Source organism: Puma concolor, chromosome A1, assembly GCF_028749965.1.
Source record: "Puma concolor isolate L17-30 chromosome A1, mPumCon1.1.hap2, whole genome shotgun sequence".
Taxonomy (NCBI): Eukaryota; Metazoa; Chordata; class Mammalia; order Carnivora; family Felidae; genus Puma; species Puma concolor.
The window spans coordinates 223186577-223211560 of record NC_141667.1 but is presented as its reverse complement, the minus strand read 5'-3'; the positions used below and the strand labels follow the sequence as shown (position 1 = coordinate 223211560).

Here is a 24984-nt window from a genome sequence, read left to right as displayed (position 1 = left end):
ACACACAGTTCGACTGTGGCCCCCAGCAGTGGGCTGGGGGCAGATATCGGGTCTGACTTTTAGTACCGCCCACCAATAAAAGCTTCTCCAGGGACAATACAGAGAAAGTGCCCTGCAGTTTGGTGCTACTGCATCTCTGGCAAATGCCTGGTCTGACTGAACTCAAGCCCAAGAAGGCTCCAGACTGGCCCACTAACACCACAGGAAACGCTGCCCACAATAGGCAAAGAGAGCCATTGTAGGTAACTGGACTGAAGGCAAATTGGCCAAGACACGACAGTAGGGCACATGCAACACATATAGGAGATACCCCTGAGGTACCAGGTTCTGGTGAATAGGGGACATTGCACTCAGGGCACTACAGGATCTCTTCTTCATAGGGCCACTACTTTCAAAAGTAGGGGACATAACTGACTTTCCTAGCACAGGAACAGACTAGACAGACAAAAAGAGGAGACAAAATAATATGTTGCAAATGAAAAAAATGGGACAAAATCACAGCAAGCGAGCTAGATGAAACAGAGGGAATATGCATAATAGAAAAATTAAATGGTCATAAAGATACTCACTAGATTTGAGAAAAGAGTGGAGGACCTCAGTGAGACCCTCAGTAAGGAGACAGAAAACATAAAAAAGAACCAGGCAGAGATGAAGAACTCAATAACTGACATCAAAAGTACACTGCAGGGAATAAGCAGCACACTGAAGGAAGCAGAAGAATGGATCAGTGACCTGGAGGACAGAGTAATGGAAACCAACCAAGCTGAACAGGATGAAGAAAAAAGACTAATAAAAAATGAGAATATATTAAGGGAAATCAATGATACCATCAGGCATAATAATATTCACATTGTAGGGATCCTAGAAGGAGAAGAGAGAGACAAGGGGGCAGAAAATGTATTTGAAGAAGTAATAGCTGAAACTTCCCAAATCCTGGAAAGGACACAGATATCCAGATCCAGAAGGCACAGAGAGTCCCCAACAAAATCAACCCAAGGAGGTCCACACCAAGACACATAGTAATTAAAGTGGCAAAAAGTAGTGAGAAAGAGAATTTTAAAAGCAGCAAGTTGGGCGCCTGGGTGGCTCAGTTGGTTAAGCATCCAACTTCAGCTCAGATCATGATCTCCTGGTCAGTGCGTGCAAGCCCCACATTGGGCTCTGGGCTGACAGCTTAGAGCCTGGAGCCCGCCTCAGATTCTGTGTTCTCCCTCTCTCTCTGCCCCTCGCCCACTCATGCTCTGTCTCTTTCTGTCTCTGAAAAATGAATAAACATTCAAAAAAAAAAAAAAAAAAGCAAAAGAGGGGCACTTGGGTAGCTCAGTCAGTTAAGCATCTGACTCTTGATCTCAGCTCAGGTCATGATCTCACTGTTCATGAGTTTGAGCCCCGTATCGAGCTTTCTGCTGACAGCATGGAGCCTGCTTGAGATTCTCTCCCTCTCCTTCTCTCTCTATTCCTCCCCAACGTGTTCTCTCTCTCTCAAAATAAATAAATAAACTTTAAAAAATAAAAAATAAATAAAAGCTTGCTGCTTTTATTCAGCTGATTTTTCAGCAGAAACTTTGCAGGCCAGAAGGGAGTGGCTCAATATATTCAGTCTGGAAAAGAAAAACCCACAGCCAAGAATACTCTATCCAGCAAGGCTATCATTCAGAATAGAAGGAGAGAGAGTTTCCCAGACAAGTAGAAGATAAAGGAGTTTATAACCAGCAAACCATCCCTACAAGAAATGCTGAAGGGTACTTTTTGAGTGGAAAGGAAAGACCATAAGCAGGAGAAAGAAAAGTCAGAAGCACAAAAGCAATGAAATTAAGTGTGTCTATAAAAATCACTCAAAGGATTCACAACATAAAAGAATGTAGAGTATGGCACAATGTACCTAAAACATGGGAGGGGGAGAGGAGCACAAATTTAGTGCTGTTAGAATGACAAACTTAAGTGACCATAAACTTAACATAGATGGCTCTATACATAAAATGTTATGTATAAACCTAATGGTAGCCACAAATAAAAAACCAGTAACAGGTATGCAAAAAATAAAGAGAAAGGAATCCAAGTATGTCACTAAAGAAAGCAAACTAACTGTGTGAGAAGAGAGCAAGAGAAGAAAGGAACAGAGAAGAACTACAAAAACAACAACAACAAACAAGTAACAAAATGGCAGTAAGTACATACTTGTCAATAATTACGTTGAATTTAAATGGACTAAATGCTCCAATAAAAAGACATGGGGTGACAAAATGGATAAAAAGCAAGACCCAGCTGTATTCTGCTTATAAGAGATTTATGTCAGAACTAAAAATATGTGGAAATAAGGTTGATGGAAAAGAACGTTTCTAAAAAATTAAATAAATAAAAAAGAACGAAAAACACATGCAGATTCAAAGTGAAGGGATAGAGGCAAATGGAAGTGAAAAGAAAGCCGGGGTAGCAATACTCACATTGGACAAAATAGATTTTAAAAACAAACATTATAACAAGAGACAAATAAGGGCACTATATCATCATAAAGGGAACAATCCAACAAGAAGATATAATAATTGTAAATATTTATACACCCAGCATGGAAGCACCCAAATACATAAAGCAGTTAATAACAAACAAAGAAAGTAATCTATAGTAATACAATAACAGTAGGGGACTTTACCATGCCACTTACACTGATGGACATATGATCCAAACAGAAGATCAGGAAGGGATGGATGGCTTTGGACACATTGGACCTAACATATATTCAGAATGTTCCACCCTCAAACAGTGGAATACACATTCTTTTCAGGTGCACATGGAACATTTTCCAGGATAGATCATATATTAGGCCACAAAACAATCTCAATAAATTCGAAAAGACTGATGTTGTAGCATCCATCTTTTCTGACCAACACACTGTGAAACTAGAATCAACCACAAGAAGGAATCTGTAAAGAGCACAAATACATGGAGGTTAAATAACACACTATCAAACCATAAATGGGTCAACCAAAAATCAAAGAGGAAATCAAGAAATGCATGGAGACAAATAAAAATAAAAACGCAATGGTCCAAAATCTTTGGGTTGCAGCAAAAGCTGTCCTAAGAGGGAAGTGTATAGCAATAGAGGTCTACCTGAAGAAGCAAGAAAAATCTCAAATGAATAACCTAAACTTCCACCGAAAGGACCTAGAAAAAGAAGAGCAAGCAAAACCCCAAACCAGTAGAAGGAAGGAAATAATAAATATTAGAGCAGAAATAAACAAAATAGGAACTAAAAAACAATAGAACAGATCAATGAAACTAGGACCTGTTTATTTGAAAAACATCAACAAAATTGATAAACCTTTAGCCAGACTCATCAAAGAGAGACAGACAGACAGAAAAAGAGAGAGAGAGAACTCAAATAAATAAAATCACAAATGAAAGAGGAGAAATAATCACCAATACTCTAGAAATACAAAGGGTTATAAGAGATTATGAAAAATTGTATGTGAACAAATTGTACAACTTAGATGAAATGCATAAATTCTTAGAAATATATAACTTCCCAAATCTGAATGAGGAAGAAACACAATATGTTTACCTGATTACCAGTAATGAAGTTGAATCAGTATCCAAAAACTTCCAACAAAGTCCAGGACCAGATGGCAACACAGGTGAATTCTACTAAACATTTAAAGAAGAGCATGCCTATTCTTCTCAAACTATTCCAAAAATAAGAAGAGGAAGGAAATTAGGAAATTTATTTATTCTATGAGGCCAATATTACCCTGATACCAAAACCAGACAAAGGTGCTACAAAAAAAAAAAAAAAAAAAGATAACTATGGGCTAATATCTCTGATGAACATAGATGCAAAAATCCTCAACAAAATGTTAGCAAACTGAATCCAATACATCAAAAAAATCATTCACTATGATCAAGTGGAATTTATACTTGGGATGCAAGTGTGGATCGATATTCACAAATCAACTGACATGATACATCACATCAGTAAAGAAAAGATAAAAACCATATGATCATTTCAACAGATGTAGAAAAAGCATTTGACCAAGTACAATATCCACGCATGATAAAAACCCTCAACAAAGTAGGTTTAGAGGGAACATACCTCAACATATTAAAGGCCATATATGAAAAACACATAGCTAACATACACAATGGTAAAAAACTGAGAGCTTTTCCCCTAAGATCAGGAACAAGACAAGCATGTCTACTCATCACTCTTATTCAACATAGTACTGGAAGTCCTAGTTACAGCAGACAAGAAATAAAAGGCATCCAAACTGGTAAGGAAGAAGTAAAACTCTTTGCAGGTGACATGATACTATATATAGAAAACCCTAAAGACTTCACCAAAAAACTACTAGAACTGATAAATTCAGTAAGATTGCAGGATACAAAATCAACATACAGAAATTCATTGCATTTCTATACATTACTAATGAAGTAGCAGAAAGAGAGATTAAGAAGAGAGTGCCATTTATAATTGTACTAGAAATAATAATATACCTTGAAATAAACTTAATCAAGGAGGGGAAAGACCTGTACTCAGAAAACTATAAAACACTGATGAAAGAAATTGAAGATAACACAAACAAATGTAAAGGCAGCCCATGCTCATGAATTGAAGACTAAATATTGTTAAAATGTCCGTATTACCCAAAAGCAATTCATAGATTAAATGTAATCCCTGTCAACATATATACAATTTTTCACACAACTAGGAAAAAACAGTTCTAAAATTTGTATGAAACCACAAAAGACCCCTAAATAGCCTAAGCAATCTTGAAAAAGAATGTATCACAATCCTAGATTTCAAGATATACTGCAAAGGTGTAGTAATCAAACAGTATGGTACTGGCACAAAAGGACAAACATAGACCAATAGAACAGAATAGAGGGCCCAGAAACCCACAGATATAGGGCCAATTAATCTAGGATGAAGGAAACAAGAATGTGCAATGGGAAAAAGTGTTTTCAATAGATGGTTTTGGGAAAACTGGACAGATATGTGTGAAAGAATGAAACTGGACCATTTTCTTATACCATACACAAAAATAAACTAAAAATGAATTAAAGATCCAAATGTGAGACCTGAAACCATGAAACTGCTTGAAGAAAACATTGGCAGAAAGCTCTTTGACATCAGCCATAGCAACATCTTCCTAGATATGTATCCTCAAGCAAGGGAAACAAAAACAAAAATAAACCTTTGGGACTACACCAAAATAAACTTTTGCACAACGAAGGAAACCATCAACAAAATGAAAAGCCAACCCACTGAATGGGAGAAGATATTTGCAAATGTCACATCTGATAAGGTGTTAATATCCAAAATATGTAAATAACTTACACAACTCAATACCAACCACCCCCCCCAAATAATTTGATTTAAAAAGAGGCAGAGAATCTGAATAAACACTTTTCCAAAGACATACAGATGGCCAACAGACACATGAAAAGATGTTCTACATCACTAATCATCAGGTTAATGCAAATCAAAATCATAATTAGATATAACCTTACACTTATCAAAATGGCTAGAATTAAAAAGAAATAACAAGTGTTGGTGAGGATGTGGAGAAAAGGGAAACTTTGTGCACTGTTGGTGAGAATGTAAATTGGTGTAGCCACCACAGAAAACAGTATGGATGTTCCTCAAAACAGAATTCCTTAAAATTCCTTAGGTTCCTTAAAAAGAGAACTGGCATATGATCCAGTAATTTTGCTACTTGGTATTTACCCAAAGAACACAAAAACACTAATTCAAAAGGATGTATTCACACCGCTGGTCACTGAAGCATTATTTGCAATAGCCAAGGTATGGAAGCAATCCAAGTGCCCATAAATAGATGAATAGATAAATAAGAGGTGGCATATATACACAATGGAATAGTACTCGGCCATAAAAAAGATGAGGTCATACCATTTGTGACAACATGGAGGGACCTAGAGGGTGTTCTGCTGAGTGGGATAAATCAGGGGAAGACAAACACCTATTATTTCAGTTAAATGTGGACTGTAAAAAACAAAAAGCAGAAACAGACCTATAAATACAAAAAACAAAGTGGTCATTGCCAAAGGGAAGGGAGTGAGGCTTTGGGTAAAATGGGTGAAGGGGAGTGGGAGATACAGACTTCCAGTTATGGAATGAGTAAGTCAAGGGGATGAAAGGTACAGCACAGGGAATACAGTCAATTGCATCGTAAAGCAATGTCAAAGGTATCATGAAAGCATTGCATAGCAATGGACCGGTAGCTACACTTGTTGGGAGTATAGCATCATGTACGGACTTGTCGAATTAGTATGTTGTACACCTGAAACTACTGTAACATATTGTATCAACTATACTTTAATAAAAACTTTTTTTAAATAAAAAATTACAGGGGCGCCTGGGTGGCGCAGTCGGTTAAGCGTCCGACTTCAGCGAGGTCACGATCTCGCGGTCCGTGAGTTCGAGCCCCGCGTCGGGCTCTGGGCTGATGGCTCAGAGCCTGGAGCCTGTTTCCGATTCTGTGTCTCCCTCTCTCTCTGCCCCTCCCCCGTTCATGCTCTGTCTCTCTCTGTCCCAAAAATAAATAAACGTTGAAAAAATAAATAAATAAATAAATAAATAAATAAATAAATAAATAAAAAAAAAAAATTACAGTTGTGTGGTATAAAGAACTCAGAAACAGTCCCAAACTTCTGTCAAAACTTGGTACATGACTAAGAAGGGGTTATAAGTCAATGAGGGAATAAATGAGCCTGCTATATATGGGGTTAGGACAACTGTCTGTCCCTATGAACAAAAACACCTCCCTCCCCAAATCTCAATTAGATTAGAGGCCTAAGTGTAAAAAATAAAACTTTAATATTTTATAAGTAATAGAATACCTTCACTAACTCAGTGTACAGCCTGGGTTTCTTAAACATGACAAAAAGCACAAACCACACACACACACACACACACACACACACACACACACACACACACAAAACATAACCACATACACACACACACAAAAACACACACACTGATAAATTTCACTACATGCAAAATTATAAATATTTATTTTTTTAATTGTATTTAAATCCAAGCTAATTAACATAGTGTAGAATGGTTTCTGTGACAAAATAAATCATAATCAAGTTAAAAGACACAGTGGGAGGAGATATTTATAATATAAACTACTAATAAAAAACAGCATCCATTTTTTTACGGCTGAGTAATATTCCATTGCATGTGTATGTATACACACACATACACCCCCCCCCCAACATCTCCTTTGTCCATTCATCAATAGATGAATATCTATTGATGGACATTTGGCTTGCTTCTAGATCTTGGCTATTGTACATAATGCTGCAATGTATATAGGGGTGCATAGGTCTTTTCAAACAAGTGTTTTTATTTTAACATTGTGTGTCAACTATACTAAAAAATTAGCATCCGCTTTATTTAAAGTAGTCTCATAAATCAATAGTAAAATATTCTGACTATCATGATACTACTGGTAATGTATAGGCACCAACCACCAAGAAGAGAGCAAAATCAATATGAATGAAAACTTGAAAAAAAGAGGCTATGGTGCCTACCACCTGAATGCCAGCCCCCAAGCAATCCTAAAGGAAAGTCAATGAAAGACATGTGAACACAGAACAGTTTTAAGTCCCCTCTCAGAAAAAAATTTAAAAATGAAATTTGAAATGAATGTTTATCCTTCAAGCAGGGAATTAGCTTTAATTAAAAGAAAACAGAAGTCAGTTGCATGCATGAGAGATAATATTTTAGGTTGAGCTACGTGAAATGACCATTTTTGTAAATAAGAGATGGTCAAAAACTGGCAATTCCGTATGGTTCCACCTATGGTCTTCATTTCTCTGTGGTATTATAAATTACATATCCAGAACATTTCAACCTATGGAACTAAAGACAGAATCTACCTACTAATTAATGGGCTTGAAATAAGTTTTCAGGTAAGACTAAAACTTGATTCTACTCAATTACATAAGGCAGTTTTATTTTATTTTATTTTATTTTATTTTATTTTATTTATTTATTTATTTTTTTTTTTACCTTTTAAGGCAGTTTTAAAGTATTGTGTTTTCCTGGAATACAATAAAAAACTGTTTTGTAGCCTACTAAAAATGTACTTCTTTGTCAAAAATTATAAAATATGCTTAGATGATTATTAAAGCCTAAAGCTGAATGAGAGAAAAATCTAACTCGACTTAAATTGATTGAATTTACAAAACTTTTTTTTCCATTTTACCTCACCAAAATCAACTTCTTTGTATCTCTATGCTATAAAAATTCCACTGATTTTTGGTTTCTGAAATAGCATCACTGTTGGCTCCTTAACTTTAAAAGGTTCTCACAAAATTTAAGAACAATCTTCAATAAAAGTGTTCTGAGTTTCTAAAATTAAACATGTTTTTATTTTCATAGATATTTTGGCAAATCAAAAATGAAGAAATGCAAGCAGTCAGAAACAAGAAAAAAATATGCTCAATCTTCCTTACTTCTGTTATTCCTATTTTCTTCCCTTCCTTAGTCTTTACTGTCCATCCTCCCTCCTTCCTCTTTCAGTCTTCAAGACCTTCAGTCTTGAAGCTAACATCAACAAATGTTAATAACTGGGAGGCCTATGGGGCGCCTGGGTGGCTCAGTAGGTTAATCCTCCGACTTCGGCTCAGGTCATGATCTCACGGTTCATGGGTTCGAGTCCTGCATCGGGCTCTGCGCTGACAGCTCAGAGCCTGGAGCCTGCTTCGGATTCTGTGCCTCCCTCTCTCTCTGCCCCTCCCCCTTCATGCTCTGTCTCTCTCTCCTTCAAAAATAAATAAACATCAAAAAAATAAAGTTAAAAAAAAATAACTGGGGTGCCTGGGTGGCTGAGTCAATTAAGCATCTGACTTCAGCTCAGGTCATGATCCCACAGTTCATGAGTTTGAGCCCCGCATTGGCCTCTGTGATGACAGCTCAGAGCTTGGAGCCTGCTTCGGATTCTGGGTCTCCCTCTCCCTCTCTCTCTGCCTCTCCCCCACTCACACTCTGTCTCTGTTTCTCTCTCAAAAAATAAATAATAAATATTTTTAAAAAATTATTAAATATGTTAATAACTATTAATACTAATTAACAGCAGTATATATCTTGTTCTTGTACTTTAATGTATTAACATTTAGAAAAAGAGAAATTTTAGAAATTTAGAAAAGAGAGTTTTTACCTTTGCCTCCCTTACAGTGAATTGCTATGATGTTTTCATCATCTTGAGCCATCCACTCATCTACTTCTTTGGTGAATGCCAACATCTCACTGATTTCAAATGCAAAATTTTTAGTTGAATTAAAATACACCCACAAATCAAGGCCAGGGTATTTAGCTTTCTTTTGACAGCCAACTTGGCATAAAACTTACCTTAGTGTGGGGACATTGTGATCATCAATCATGATTCGCCGGACCCTGTAATGGAAGTACTTAGGATCGTAGGCTCTTTCACCTACAAGAAATGATGCAGGGTCATATTTCTATGCCTAATAACATAGTAAAGGATCAAGTTATGAATAAGTCATACTTTTGTATTATAAATTCCTTATCCACCTTTAAAAGGTTTCTGACCGGCTCTTGCTGCTGTAAGAATATTAAGAGTCTGAAAAACAGAGATAGTAGTGGTTTGTCCACCTTGAGTAACCTAAGCACAACTTATTTGGGTCTAACAGACCTTACTTTTAATTTTCTATCAGGCTATTCATCATGTTATCATAGGGTAGAGAGACACCACAGAGCTGAAGCAAAAGTGGCCAACCCGAGTGCTTGCCTCCTGGAAATGTCTATTTAATATACAGGAAAAGTCAAGAGAGGCAGAGTAGTAAACTGGGATATAATCTGCTTTCTACAGGGTTTTGCTCTTTGAGCGTATTTCCCCTTGTTTATTGACTACTTGCATTTTTTTAAAATTTGGGCTTTGCTGTCCTCGTACCCCACTCCTAGTGAATTAGAAATGTATTCGTTGAATTGCCTGTCTTCAAAACACGAGCTGGCAGGAAAAATAGAAGTATTTTCCTAAACCTAATACCATTAGGGCAGATTCTACCTCCCATGGCTCTGCCTCCACTTAAGCCTCCTGCCTCCCTCACCAGGGCATGTATGCCGTTGATCGGTCTTTTCCTACCAAATAGAGCCAGTGCAACACAAAGATTTTCAAACTCACTTTCCACCGCCACCAAATACTTATGATTAAATGACATGTAAAAGCAGAATCATCTTCTTTTATGCAGTGATCTGCTTTCCGTTGATGGTAGCAAACTATCTGACTATGTACATACTGCATAGATTATAGACTTGATAGTGGTCTTGATGTTTGGTATCCAGGAACCGCACAACTTCCTAGAAAAAATAGGCACACATGTTACATAAATGCACATGGCACCAACATAAACCATTCCTTAGGAGGAAGCTGAAATGGTCATAACCTTTTTTTTTCTTTTGAAGTTTATTTATTTATTTTGAGAGAGAGAGAGAGCACAAGAGGGGGGTAGGAGCAGAGAAAGAGGGAGAGGGAGAGGGAGAGGGAGAGGGAGAGGGAGAGGGAGAGGGAGAGGGAGAGGGAGAGGGAGAGGGAGAGGGAGAGGGAGAGAGAGAGAGAATCCCAAGCAGGCTCTGCACTAAGAGTGCACAAGGCGCTAAAACTCATGAACTGTGAGATCATGACCTGAACCAAAATAAGCAGTTGGATGCTTAACTGACTGAGGCACCCAGGTGCCCTTGGTCACCTTTTATTCACTTGTCCCTCACTTGGCAGCTTTTAGGGGAGATTTAGGGAATATAAGAGTATGTAAATTCTAAGTCCCATCTCATCCACTGATGGTTTTCAAATAGCCTACAATGTTGTGCTTGACTACTCTGATTAACCTCTACTATAAATACACACTGTTTAAAGCTACCAGAGAAAGTAAACTGGCTTTAAGTAAATTTGTTCTGAATTATAAATTCACAGTAATATATGGTTCTTATTTTCTGAATAGGTTTTCTTAGATAATGAGTTGGATATTATAATTTATGTATGCACTGTTTAAATGAATAAATAAATGCAAAAATGTACAGTATGATTGCGTGTGATATGCATGACACTGGACATGTGTGATATACATGATGTGATATTGTATGATTATGGTATTATATGCATGATAGAAAAATAAATATTTTTATTATATTAAATTATTAATTATATTAAATTTTAGTTAAGTGGTGGCAATATGGAGATTTTTGGGGGGTCATCTGTGTTTTCATATTTTCTAAAATGAATACACACGTGTGCATATGTGCATATATGTATATAGACACAAATTTGTGCATATATGTGTAACTTTTCAAATAGACATAATTTAAAATGGTTACTATCACCATACTAATACAATATTTCCAGCAAATTTATCCATCTGAAATACACACATATGCATGTCTCTGTACAAAAAAAGGACTATAAAAAAGCTCAAAAATTGATGACTATAGTACCCTGAGCAATGTTTACTGGCTTCGTATTGGGGAAAAGACAAATTAAGATATCAAACTGATCAATTGGTTAAATTGTCAGGAGGAAATAGTAAGTCAAAAAGATAAACGCTTCAAGTCTGCATACTACTGGAACGGGGGGGGGGGCTAAATAGACTCATACACATCAAAAATTCATGAGCTCCTTTACACCAAAATAAAATCCAGATTGATTGAGGAATATAAAGAAAATTTAAGTGAATATTAACCAGTTCTTTGGATAAGAAAAAGCACTGTTAAATCAGTGGAAGATCAACAGACAACAGATTTAGGTTTGACTTTATAAAAATTTGAAATTTCTATTTTAAAAAAATGTTACAGTACAACAAACATTAATAGGGGAGAATATTTTTCAGATAAAAAATTGAGTGAAGGGGGACTATGCCTAGTATTATCTATACATTAGTTATACTAGTATAAACTAGTAACTTATAATAACAATTTAAATAGTATTCTGTCAACCTATAGACAAGTGGATCTAGGACATAAATAAAATCATAAAAGAGAAAATCTAACTGTGTAACAACCTACCTAGATAAATATTCAGCCTCACCAATAAAGAAGTCTAAAACAACAATAAAATCCCATTTTCACCCATGAAATTAGCCTTTTCCTTTTTAATGACAAAATCCAATGCTGGCAAAGATGGCATGAAAATAAAACATTTGATTCATTGTTAACACAATCCCTTGGATTTGGCAATATATTTTGAGAACCCTAAAAATACTCAATACTCCATAACCAGGTAACTTTACTCCTAGCAATCTATCCAGAAAAGGTTTTACGTCTTTGTGTCTTTATGCCTCTGTTGTGGCATTAGTAATATTGGTGACACCTAAATACCCAACATTCGAGGTTGATTACAGCACTAATGAAATATAATGCAACCATTAGAATACCGTCTTGCCCTTCATTCCTTCAACAAGTAAATATGTCACAGTGGTTACTTTATGTGCAACCTTCTTTAGTATACCCACACTTAATGATAGTATTTGATTTTTTATAAAAAAATTAATATGCCTGGATGGCTAAGCCTTGGGATTTAAAAAAAATCACCTTCAGAGTTCTCTATATGTCTAAAAAAACTCAAGAATTTGAGTTTTTTCCAAGAGTCCATTCTTGACTCAATACATAGACAATTTACTGCTGTGTTTTCTGACTTAAATAGTTTATCTGAAGACTCCAAATACCTCTTAAACTAATTAGCTGAATAGAGACAAAAAGCATATAAAAGAAAGTTCAACTCTGCCAAGAAGCACATTTTTTAAAAAATTTCAAGTTTTTAAATTCTAGTTAGTTAACATATATGGTAAAATTGGTTGCAGATGTAGAATTTAGTGATTTACCACTGACATATAACACTCAGTGTTCATCACAAGTACCCTCCTTAATACTTATCAACTATTTAGCCCATCCCCCCCTCATCCCTCCATCAACCCTCGGTTTGTTCTCTGTGTTAAGTCTCTCTTATGGTTGGTTTGCTTCTCTTTTTTCCCCTTCCCTCTGCTCATCTCTTTTGTTTCTTAAATTCCACCTATGAGTGAAATCACATGGTATTTGTCTTTCTCTAAATTATTTTTGCTTAGAATACACTCTAGTGTCATTCGTGTCATTGCAAATATCAAGATTTCATTCTTTTTGATGGTTGAGTAATATCACAGTGTGTGTGTGTGTGTGTGTGTGTGTGTGTGTGTGTGTGTGTACACATGTATATCTTCTTTATCCATTCATTGGCCAGTGGATTTTTTGGTTCTTTCCACAATTTGGCTATTGTTGATAATGATGCTATAAACATCGGGGTGCCTGTGCCCTTTCCAACCAGTATTTTTGTATCCTTTGGGTAAATATGTGGTAGCACAACTGCTGTGTCATAGGGTAGCTCTGGTTTTAACTTTTTGAGGAAGAAACTACATTTTTGAGGATAGATGGATAGTTTCCATCCTCAAACAGAATAAAGAATATCCAACTGAACCCCCGTCAAAAACTAAAAGATAACTAAGATTTTTAGGACTGTAGGTAAGGTAGATCTCCTTTTTCTCAATAGCTCAGCCTTTGCATGGGTTTACTAAATTTACAATTCCTGAAACTCTTCCTTGGGATGTGAAAGCGAAAAACGCTGTCTACTCTTTGAAAGCCTTTTTGTAACAAAAAGGCTTTGGGTATCCTGAATATGCCAAACCCTTCTCTCTGGTGTGTTCACACAATATTAACTCAAATATTACCTAAACAGAACACCTTAGACCAGAAGCCTATTGTCTACCTTAGCATTTTCCTTGATTTGGAGATGAAGGTACACCCTCATTGCTAGAATGTGGTGGCAACAGTGGCCAGGCTGTTGACACTCCCACGAGAATGCTTGCTTCTTCATTCCCACATAGGTACAATCCTTGCTACTTCTAGGCAACACTTGACATTTCTGTTAGCAAATTTACTACTTATGCATTTCCACTGTTTGCTCTGCATATTACTATTCACTGTTGTTAACAATATAATTCTGCAAATGTATTCTCTCTTAACAGTGAAGGGGAACCACATGATTGCTTAGCATTCTGTCGGGAGTTAATTATGCCAAGATCTGAATCTTGCACTCTTTAGTCAGACTTGGGTTAGATTAGTTTGCAGATGGCTTTTATCTTAAAAATGACAAAGGCATCCTCTGTGCAGGATTTGTGTTGTTATCATTGAACACGCAAGCACTGAAGCCGTTCCATTGCTGAATTCTCAGTCTGCCGAGGTAGCTGAACTAATAGCTCAGACATGAGCCTGCATTCTGGCAAAAGAGGGGGCCAAATATTCATATGCAGTCAAATGCTCTACCCCTGAGCCATATCCCATAAATATTCATATGGGTAGTAGATATGCTTTTGGGGTGGTTCATGATTTATGGATTTTATGAAAACTGATGATTTATTACCTCTTCTTCACATATGTTGATTGAAAATGATAAAAAGATCATGACTTATTAGAATGTCATCAATATCCTATGGAGATAACACTGTAATAATGGAAAAAAAAAATCAATAGTCTAGAGACCACCCTAGAAACCAAGAGTAATGTCTTTGCTCTGACTTACAAGCTAATGAAGTTTGTGGCTTTTTAACACCCTAGCTAATATTAAGTGTTGCTAAATTTATATTTATCACCATCAAATCGACAAAAGAAAAGTGAACCAATTTAGATGAGTTATAATTAATTCACAGTCATTAGCTCAACTTACTGAAAAGCAATATTGGCAAAGAATGCTTTATTCCTAGACATAGATTCTGGAAATTTGAGGATGACTGTCTTGAAGTGACATGATCCATCCAATGGGTACTGGTCAAATTACTCCAAAACTATTCCCATATGGGAAGAATAATGTAGTTTATCCTTTCATTCAACAGAGGTTTAGAAAATTTTTCAAAATTGGCAAAGTAGTAGAATCATGTCTTATTCATAAACAGCATAACATAGATAAGATACAGTTCACACTCTCAAGACCTTTTTGAACATTTACAAATGGATTTTATTCGACTGCCCCTATCTCAAGACTATAAATATGTACTAGTCATTGTTTGAAAAATTTTTGCATGTATAGAAGAGTTTCCATGCCTTAGGATAAGTAGAATGATTTCATTTATTGTCCAAATACTTTGTCCTTCCCTGCATCTACCTTGTATTGCCCTTGCTCTCCAACATTGTGCTCTATCACATGAGTTGGTTTAGTCAGTGGAATGCCACAATGCAGGAACTTGCAAAAGCCTTTTGCAAGATTCCACTCCACCTCTTACCTTTTGTCATCACATAAGAACACACCCAGGCTAGCCTAATGGAGGATGAAAATATGTGGAGCAGATATGAGGTACCCCAGGTAAGGTCATTGTAGACCAGCTGATAAGGAAAATTGAGATTCCATTCCAAGGTGGTGATATATAAGAAGACTCTGAACTCATCTTCTCCATGGACCATATTTATACATACTAATAAAATAGTTCCTCTTGCAGAACTGAGGGCTGACTGAAGAGCTTCCGCACAAGAAAAGGTAGACAAATCACACAGAGAACAGCAAGAAAGAGGGAGACACAGTAATGATGCTGTAAACTGTGGGTCCAAGAAGAGACTCATCTGCCCTGGGGCACAGAAAAAAGCCATAGTTTAAAAGGGCAACTAGAATATTAAACATCTAGCCCTAGAATTCTGCCAAATGATGGGGGAATTCCTAGAAATCTCTCTGGATTGGACAGGCTGTTCCATGTCATGGTTTATGTCCCCCCTTCACCTTGGTAGTGTGGATAGGAGTGGGGTCTGGATACACAAGCCGGTATATAACCCCAGTGAGCCCTGGGCCCCTAGCCCACATGAGCCCTAGTCAGCCCACCGAGGTGGCCCCAGTAAGGCACACACCAGGACACTCCTGGTAGGCACCCACTACACTTCTAGCCATTGCATCAAAGTCACATGGGTGCAAAGCATTCTGAAATACTGCAGGCCCACACTACATTGACCTCAGATGGCTTGCTAAGGCACCTGTAGCACAGTGTGCTCTGGGACCTCCTGGCTCATAACTGCTTTGGTTCCAGCCAACTTGTCAGAGCACCCTCTGCACTGCAGTGAGCACCCTGGGACACCCTGACCTACACCCACCTCAGGTTCAGCAGTCCTGCCAGGGCACCCTCTGTGTGGAGACCCTAGGACACCCTGGCTGGCACCCACTTCAGTAACAGCTGCCCTGCCAGGGTGCCACTTGTGTGGAGTGTCCCAAGACCTCCAAGTTTGTGCCCCACCTCAACCTAGCCACCCTGCCAGGGCACTTTCTGCATGGAGAGCCATGGGCACACCGGCTGGCACTGACTTCAGCTATCCTGCCAGGGTGCTCTGTGCACGTAGCACCCTGGGACCCTCTGTTTGCACCCATTTCAACTTCAGCTGTCCTGCCAGGGCACCGTGTGTGGACATCCCCAGGAATGACCTAGCTCAGATTCACTTCACCTGTGGCCACCCCCTTGGGCAGCCCCAGCATGGAGTGCCTTACCCACTGAACATACAAACCACAACTCTAGCCAGCCCCTCAAAGTCACTGCACACACACAGTGTGCACAGGGGTTGACCATACACAAGACCATTCCTTCAAGTTTAGAAGTAGCTGTTCTGCCTAACTCATAGTAACAAATCCAGAAAATCAAGCAAGATGGGGAGACAATATGCTTCAAAATACTGAACAAGACAAAACCTTGAAAAAGAATTCAATGAAACAGAGGTAAGAAATATGCCTGATAAAGAGTTTAAAGATATGATCATAAAGATGCTCATTGGACTGTGGATAAAAGTGGAAGACCTTGAAGAGAACTTCAAAAGAGAGAAAACAAAAAGGAACCAATCAGAGTTTAAGAATACAATCTTAAAAAATCAACAGTTGGCTAGCTAAAGCTGAACAGATCAGTGATCTAGAAGATAGAGAAATGGAAAGCACACAAGTCAAACAGCATAAAGAAAAAAGAATTTTTTTTTTGATTTTGTATTTAATAGAGTATTTTTTTTATTTATATATGAAATTTATTGTCAAATTGGTTTCCATACAACACCCAGTGCTCATCCCAAAAGGTGCCCTCCTCAATACCCATCACCCACCCTCTCCTCCCTCCCACCCCCCATCAACCCTTAGTTTGTTCTCAGTTCTCAACAGTCTCTTATGCTTTGGCTCTCTCCCACTCTAACCTCTTTTTTTTTTTTTTTTCCTTCCCCTCCCCCATGGGTTCCTGTTAAGTTTCTCAGGATCCACATAAGAGTGAAACCATATGGTATCTGTCTTTCTCTGTATGGCTTATTTCACTTAGCATCACACTCTCCAGTTCCATCCACGTTGCTACAAAAGGCCATATTTCATTTTTTCTCATTGCCACGTAGTACTCCATTGTGTATATAAACCACAATTTCTTTATCCATTCATCAGTTGATGGACATTTAGGCTCTTTCCATAATTTGGCTATTGTTGAGAGTGCTGCTAAATGAGGATACATTAAGGGATCTCGTGGTCAACATCAAGCAAGCAAACATTTGCTCTACAGGGGTCCCAGAGGAAGAGAGAGAGAAAGTAGAAGACATATTTGAAGAAATAATAGCTGAAAACTTCCCTAACCTGGGAAAGAAAGTAACATCCACATTCAGGAAGCACAGAGAATTCCAAACAGGATGAACGCAAGGAGGTCCACACCATAACACAGAATAATTAAAATGTCAAATGTTACAGATAAAGAGAATTTTAAAGGCAGCAAGAGAGAAGCAAAAAGTTAAATACAAAGAAAACTCCAGTAAGGCTATCAGCTGATTTTTCAGTAGCAAGTTTGCAGCCCAGAAGGGAGTGGCATGATATATTCAAAGTGCTGAAAGGAAAAAACCTGCAACTAAGAATACTCCACCAGCAAGGCTTTCATTCAGAACTGAAGGAGAGATAGAATTTCTCAGTCAAAGCAAAAGGAGTTCATCACCACTAAACCAGCTCTATAAGAAATGTTAAAGGGACTTTTTTTAAAAATGTTTTTTAACTCTTTTTAAAATTTATTTTTGAGACAGGGAGAGACAGAGCATGAACAGGGGAGGGTCAGAGAGAGGGAGATACAGAATCTGAAACAGGCTCCAGGCTCTGAGCTGTCAGCACAGAGCCCGACGCGGGGCTCAAACTCACGGACCACGAGATCATGACCTGAGACGAAGTTGGCCGCTTAACCGACTGAGCCACCCAGGTGCCCCATAAAGGGACTTTTTAAAGTGGAAACAGAAAGGCCATAATTAGAAGAAAATTATAAATAAAAAGATATAAAGTATGACAACATATACATAAAACATGGAGAAAGGAGTAAAAAAATTCCTTTAGAATATGTTAGAACTTAAATAATCATCAACTTAATATAGACGGTTATATACTTAGAATGGTATATACAAACTTCATGGTAAACACAAACCTAAAACCTATAATAGATACACAAGAAAAGAGAGCCAAGCATAACACTACAGAAAGTCATAAACTGAAGGAAAGAGAGGAAGATGAAATAACAGAGAAGAACTATAAAAACAACCAGAAAACAATAAAAATGCCAATAAGTTTACACTGAAAATAATTACTTTAACTGTAAATGGTCTAGGGGTGTCTGGGTGGCATAGTTAGTTAAGTGTCCAACTCTTGATCTCCGCTGAGATCATGATCTCACAGTTTGTGAGTTCAAGCCTGGCATCTGGCTGTGCGCTGATGGTATGGAGCCTGCATGGGATTCTGTCTCTCCTCTCTGCCCCTGCCTCACTTGTGCTTTCTCTCTCTCTCTAAATAAATAAATAAATAAATAAATAAACTTAAAAACAATTTTTTAAAATGTAAATTGTCTAAATGCTCCAATCAAGAGGCATAGGGTGGCAGAATGGATGAAAAACAAGACTCATATATATTTTGCCTACAAGATACTTCAGATATAAGGATACACTCAAACTGAAAGTGAATGGATGGAAAAGATATTTCATGCAAAAGGAAGTGGGAGAAAAATCCACAGTAGCAACATTTATATCACAAAGTAGACCTTAAAGACTAACAAGAGACAAAGAAGGGCATTGCATAATGATAAAGGAGTCAGTTGAACAAGATGACATAACAATTATAAATATCTATGTACCCAATAATGGAGAACCTAAATATGTAAAGCAATTTTTAATACATAGAGTAAGAAAGAGTAATAAAATGATAGTAGGAGACTTTAACACAGCACTTAAATCACTCTGGTAGATTATATAGGCAGAAAATCAATAAGAAAACAGTATTTTTGAACAACACATTAGGTCAGATGGACTTAACAGATAAATACAGAACATGCCGTACAAATACAACACAACACACATTCTTTTTATATGCACACAGAACATTCTCCAGGATAGATCACATAGTAGGCTACAAAACAAGTCTCAATAAATTTAAAAAGATTGAACCATATCATATGTCTTTTCTAATCACAATGGGATGAAATAGAAATCAATCATAAGAAAAAAATTGGAAAACCAAATAGGTGGAAGCTAAGCAATGTGCCACTAAACAACAAATGAGTCGACAAGAAAAACAAAGACCAAAGTTAAATATACATGGAAACAAATGAAAATGAAAATACAATGGTCTAAAATCTTTGAAGGGCACCTGGGTGGCTCATTCAGTTAAGCGTCTGACTTCAGCTCGGGTCATGATCTCACAGTTCATGGGTACAAGCCCACACATCGGGCTCAGTGATGACAGCTCAGAGTTTGGAGCCTACTTCTGATTCTGTGTCTCCCTCTCTCTCTGCCCCTCCCTTTCTTGTACTCTCTCTGTCTCTCTCAAAAAAAAAAAAAAAAACAAAAAGCAAACATTAAAAAATTTTTTTAATAAAAAAATAAAAGTTTTGAGACCTAGAGAAAATAGTCCTAATGGGGAATATTTATAGAGATACCAGCTGACCTGAAGAAATAAGAAAAACTTCAGTTTAAACTTACCTAAACTTACCTACTAGAAAAAGAAAAATAAAGCCCAATACTAGTAGATGGAAGGATTTAATAAAAATCAGAACAGAGGGGCACCTGGGTAGATCAGTCAGTTAAGTGTCTGACTCTTCATTTCAGCTCAGGTCATGACCTCACATTTGTGAGATCAAGCCCCATCTCTGGTTCCACACTGGATGTGGAGTGTACTTGAGATCTTGAGATTCTCTCTTCCTCTCCCTGTGCCCCTTCCCTACTAGTGCCTTTTTTGTTTTTTGTTTTTTTAGAGAAAATCATAGCAGAAATAAATGAAATAGTCTTAAAGAATAGAAAACGTCAATGAAATGAAGAGCTGATTCTTTCAAAATGTAAAAAAAAAAATCAATAAATCTTTAGTCAGACTGATCAAGAAAAAAAAGGAACCAAATGAAACTAGAAACAAAAGAGGTAACAAAAAACTCTACAGAGATACAAAGGATTATAAGCAAGTACTACAAAAAAATTATATGCTAACAAATTGGATAGCCTAGAAAAAATAAATGAACTCCTAGAAACGTACAATTTTCCTAAACTGAATCAGGAAGAAATGTGAATTTGAAAACCAAATTACTACTAACAAAATTGAACTGTTAATCAAAAAACTACCAACAAACAAAATTCCAGGACCGGATAGATTCACAGGTGAATTTACCAAATATTTAAAGAAAAGTTAATACCAATTCTCTTTAATCTATTACAAAAAATATCAAAGGAAGGAGAGCTTTGAACTACATTCTATGAGGCCGGCTTTACCCTGATACCAAAACCAGACACATTACAAGAAAGAAAGGAAGGAAGGAAAGAAAACTGCAGAACAGTATCACATAGAACATAGAAGCAAAAATTCTCAACAAAATATTATCAAACCACGTTCAATAATACAGTAAAAGGATCATCTGCCATGATCAAGTGGGATATATTCTGGAGTTGCAAGGATGGGTCAATATTTGCAGATCAATCACTGTGATATACCAAGTCAACAAAATGAAGTATAAAAATTATATGATCATCTTGGTAGGTACAGAAAAATCATGTGACAAAATTCAACTTTCATTCATGATAAAACTAAAAAAAAAATGGGGTTAGAGAGCACATAACTCAACATAATAAAGGTCATATATGACAAACATACATAGTGGTGAAAAACTGAGAATTTTTCCTCTAAGATCAGAAACAAGATAGGGATGTCTACTCTCACCACTTTTATTCAACATACTAGTTACTGAAAGCTCTAGCCACAGCAATAAGACAAAGGAAAAAAAAAGCATCCAAATTGGTAAGGAAGAAGTTACTGTCACTATTTGCAGATGATATGATACTACACATAGAAAATCCTAAATACCCTACCAAAAAGCTATTAGTATGTATGAATTCAGTGCAGTTGCAAGATGCAAAATTAATACATAGAAAGCCATTATGTTTTTGTACACTAATAATGAAATAGCAGAAAGAGAAAACAATTCTATTTATAATTGCACCAAAAAGAATACCTAAAAATATACTTAACAAAGGAGGTGAAGGATCTGTTTTCTGAAAACTATAAAACGCTGATGAGGGCGCCTGGGTGGCTCAGTCAGTTAAGCATCTGACTTCGGCTCAGGTCATGATCTCACGGTTTGTGGGTTCAAGCCCCATGTTGGGCTGTCTGCTGTCAGCACAGAACCTGTTTCAGATCCTCTGTCTCCCTCTCTCTCTGTCCCTCCCCTGCTAGAGCTCTCAATCTCTATCAAAAATAAATAAACATTTAAAAAAACACTGATGAAAGAAATTGAAGAAAAAAGGAGTAAATGAAGAGATATTCCAGGCTCATAGATTGGAATAATTAATCTTGTTAAGATATCCATACTCCCCAAAGCAGTCTAAGATTCAATGCAATACCTATCAAAACACCAACAGCATCATTCACAGAACTAGAACAAATAGTCCTAAAATCTGTATGGAACCATGAAGATCTCAAAAAGCCAAAGCGATCTTGAGAAAAAAGAACAAATCTGGAGGTATCACAATCCTGTATTTCAAGATACACTACAAAGCTGTTGTAATCAAAATAGTATTGTACTAGCACAAAAATAGACACATAGACAAACAGAACAGAATAGAGAGCCCAGAAATAAATCCACACTTATAGGGATAATTAATCTAGGAAAAAGGAGGCAAGAATATACACTGAGGAAAAGACAGTCTCTTCAATAGGTGGTACTGACAAAATTGGACAGCTACAAGCAAAAGAATGCAATGACCACTTTCTTACACCATACACAAAAATAAACACACTGGATTAAAGACCTAAATGTGAGACCTGAAACCATAAAACCCCTTGTAGAAAACATAGGCAATATGCTCTTTGACATCAACTATAACAATATCTTTCTAGATATGTGTCCTCAGGCAAGGGAAACACAAGCAAATATAAACCATTGGGATTACTCCCAAATAAGAAGTTTTTGCATGGTGAAGGAAATCATCAACAAAACAAAAAAGAAGCTACTGAATAGAAGAAGACATTTGCAAATGAAATATCTGATAAGGGGTTAATATCAAAAATACATTAAGAACTTACACAACTCAACACCAAAAAATAAATGATTCAATTGAAAATGGGAAGAAAACATGAATAGACATTTTTCAAAGACCAACAGATGACCATTCAGATGGCCAACAGACACATGAAAGATGCTGAACATCACTTATCATCAGGGAAATCAAAACCACAATGAGATATTTACACCTGTCAGAATAGCTAAAATCAAAATGACAAGAAATAACAAGTATTGATGAGGATGTAGAGAAAAAGGAACCCTTGTGCACTGGTGATAGGAATGCAAATTGGTACAGCCACTGTGGAAAAAAGTATGGAGGTTCCTCAAAAAATTAAAAACAAAATTACTGTATGATCCAGTAATTTCACTATTGGGTTACCTAAAGAAAACAAAAACACTAATTCAAAAAGATTATCTGTACCTCTATGTTTATTTCAGCATTATTCATAATAGCTAAGATGTGGAAGAAACCCAAGTGTCCATCAACAGATGAATGAATAAACAAGAGGTGGTACACACACACACACACACACACACACACACACACACACACACACACACACAATACTACTGAGCCATAAAAAAGAATGAGATCTTGCCATTTGCAACAACATGGATGAACCTAGAGGGTATTTTGCTTAGTGAAAGTCAGACTGAGAAAAACAAACACCATATGATTTTACTTGTGTTTTGAATCTAAAAACAAAACAAACAAACAAACAAACAAAAAGCAGAGCCAGACCCATAAATACAGAGAACAAATTGATGTTTCCCAGAGGAGAGAGGAGTGCGGGGATGGACAAAATACATGAAGGCAAGTGGGAGATACAGGCCTCCAGTTATGGAATGAGTAAGACATATGGATAAAAGGTACAGCATAGGGAATATAGTCAATGGTATAATAGTGTTTTATGGTGACAGATGGTAACTACACTTGTGGTGAGCACAGCATAACATACAGACTTTTCCAATCACTATGCTGTATACCTGAAACTAATGTGACATTGTATGTCACCTACACATCAGTAAAAAAAGAAAGAGGTGCCTGGGTAGGTCAGTCAGTTGAGCACCCAACTCTTATTTTCAGCTCAGTCATGATCTCATGGTTGTGATATTGAGACCCGCAATGCGCTCTGCGCAGGATATGGAGCCTGCTTAAGATTCTCTCTCTCCCTCTCCCTCTGTTCCCAGCTGCCCCCACTTGCTTGCTTGCTCTCTCTCTCAAAACAAAACAAAACAAAACAAAACAAAAAGAATGGGAAATTGAAGGTCAATATCTCTCATTAACATATACAAAAAGTTGTACATAAAATATTAGCCAATAGAAAGTAGTGATAAGTAAATAATATATTAAGACCAAAGGGGAGCTTATTCCAGGAATAAAAAAAGTTGGCTTTACATTTGAAAATAACAGAATAACAGAGAAAAACCTTTCATTATCTCCATACACATAGAAAAAGTATCTGACACGTTCACCAATTCATGATTCAACTCCTAGCAGAGTAGAAATAAATAAAACTTTCTTAATCTGGTAAAGAACATGTACAAAAAACTTCTGTAAAACATCATTTTAATAGCGGAATTTCTAATTCTTTCCATTTAAGTTTGGGAACAAGGAATGGTATCTGCTCTTAGTACTAGTCAACATTACAAGTGGAGGTCCTAGACAATTCAACAAAGAAAAAAACTAAAAGTATACTAAGAAAGTAATTTGATATGATTATATGCATAAAAAGTTCAAGGAATATACAAATTACTAAAATGAATCCATGAATTAACATTTTGTGATCTTTTGTTTATTTCTATTTTTAAATTTTAATTCCATTGTAATTAACAAAGTGTTATATTGGTTGCAGGTGTATAAATAGTAATTCAACAGTTCCATAATTCTCAGTGTTCATCAGGATAAGAGTACTCTTAATCTTCCTTACCTATTTTACCCATCTCCCCACTTGCCTCCCCTCTGGTAACAACCTGTATTCTCTGTACTAGCTCCATCCATGTTGTTGCAAATGGTGAGATTTCATTCTTTTTTATGGCTGTATAACATTCCATTACATACCCATATATCCACCAACAATGCAAAAGGGTTCCCCTTTCTCTGCATCCTTGCCAACATCTGTAGTTGTTACTTTTAGCCATCCTGACAGGTGTGAGGTATTATCTCATTATGGTTTGGATTTGTATTTCTCTGATGAGTGATGTTGAGCATTTTTTCACGTGTCTGTAAGCCATCTGGATGTCTTCTTTGAAAAAATGTCTTTTCATGTCTTCTGCCCATTTCGTCACTGGATTGTTTGTTTTTTGGGTGTTAAGTTTGAGAAGTTCTTTACAGATTTTGGATACTAGCCCTTTATCAGATGTGTCATCTCCAAATATCTTCTCCCATTCCCATAGGCTGCCTTTTAGTTTTGTTGATGGTTTTGT

The 24984-nt window shown here is 36.8% G+C and overlaps 1 protein-coding gene across 5 annotated transcripts in view; it reads right to left on the bottom strand.

The window, feature by feature from the left end:
* Positions 1-24984, bottom strand: part of LOC112860835 (phosphatidylinositol 3,4,5-trisphosphate 3-phosphatase TPTE2-like) — a 199435-nt gene that overhangs the window by 49610 nt on the left and 124841 nt on the right. For all 5 annotated transcript variants that reach the window (XM_086712927.1, XM_086712941.1, XM_086712949.1 and 2 more), the window contains 3 exons: positions 10288-10348; positions 9380-9461; positions 9189-9277 (listed from right to left, as the gene is read on the bottom strand). In XM_086712927.1, the coding sequence (XP_086569053.1) occupies positions 9189-9277; positions 9380-9461; positions 10288-10348 (232 nt within the window). The remainder of the gene's footprint in view (positions 1-9188; positions 9278-9379; positions 9462-10287; positions 10349-24984) is intronic.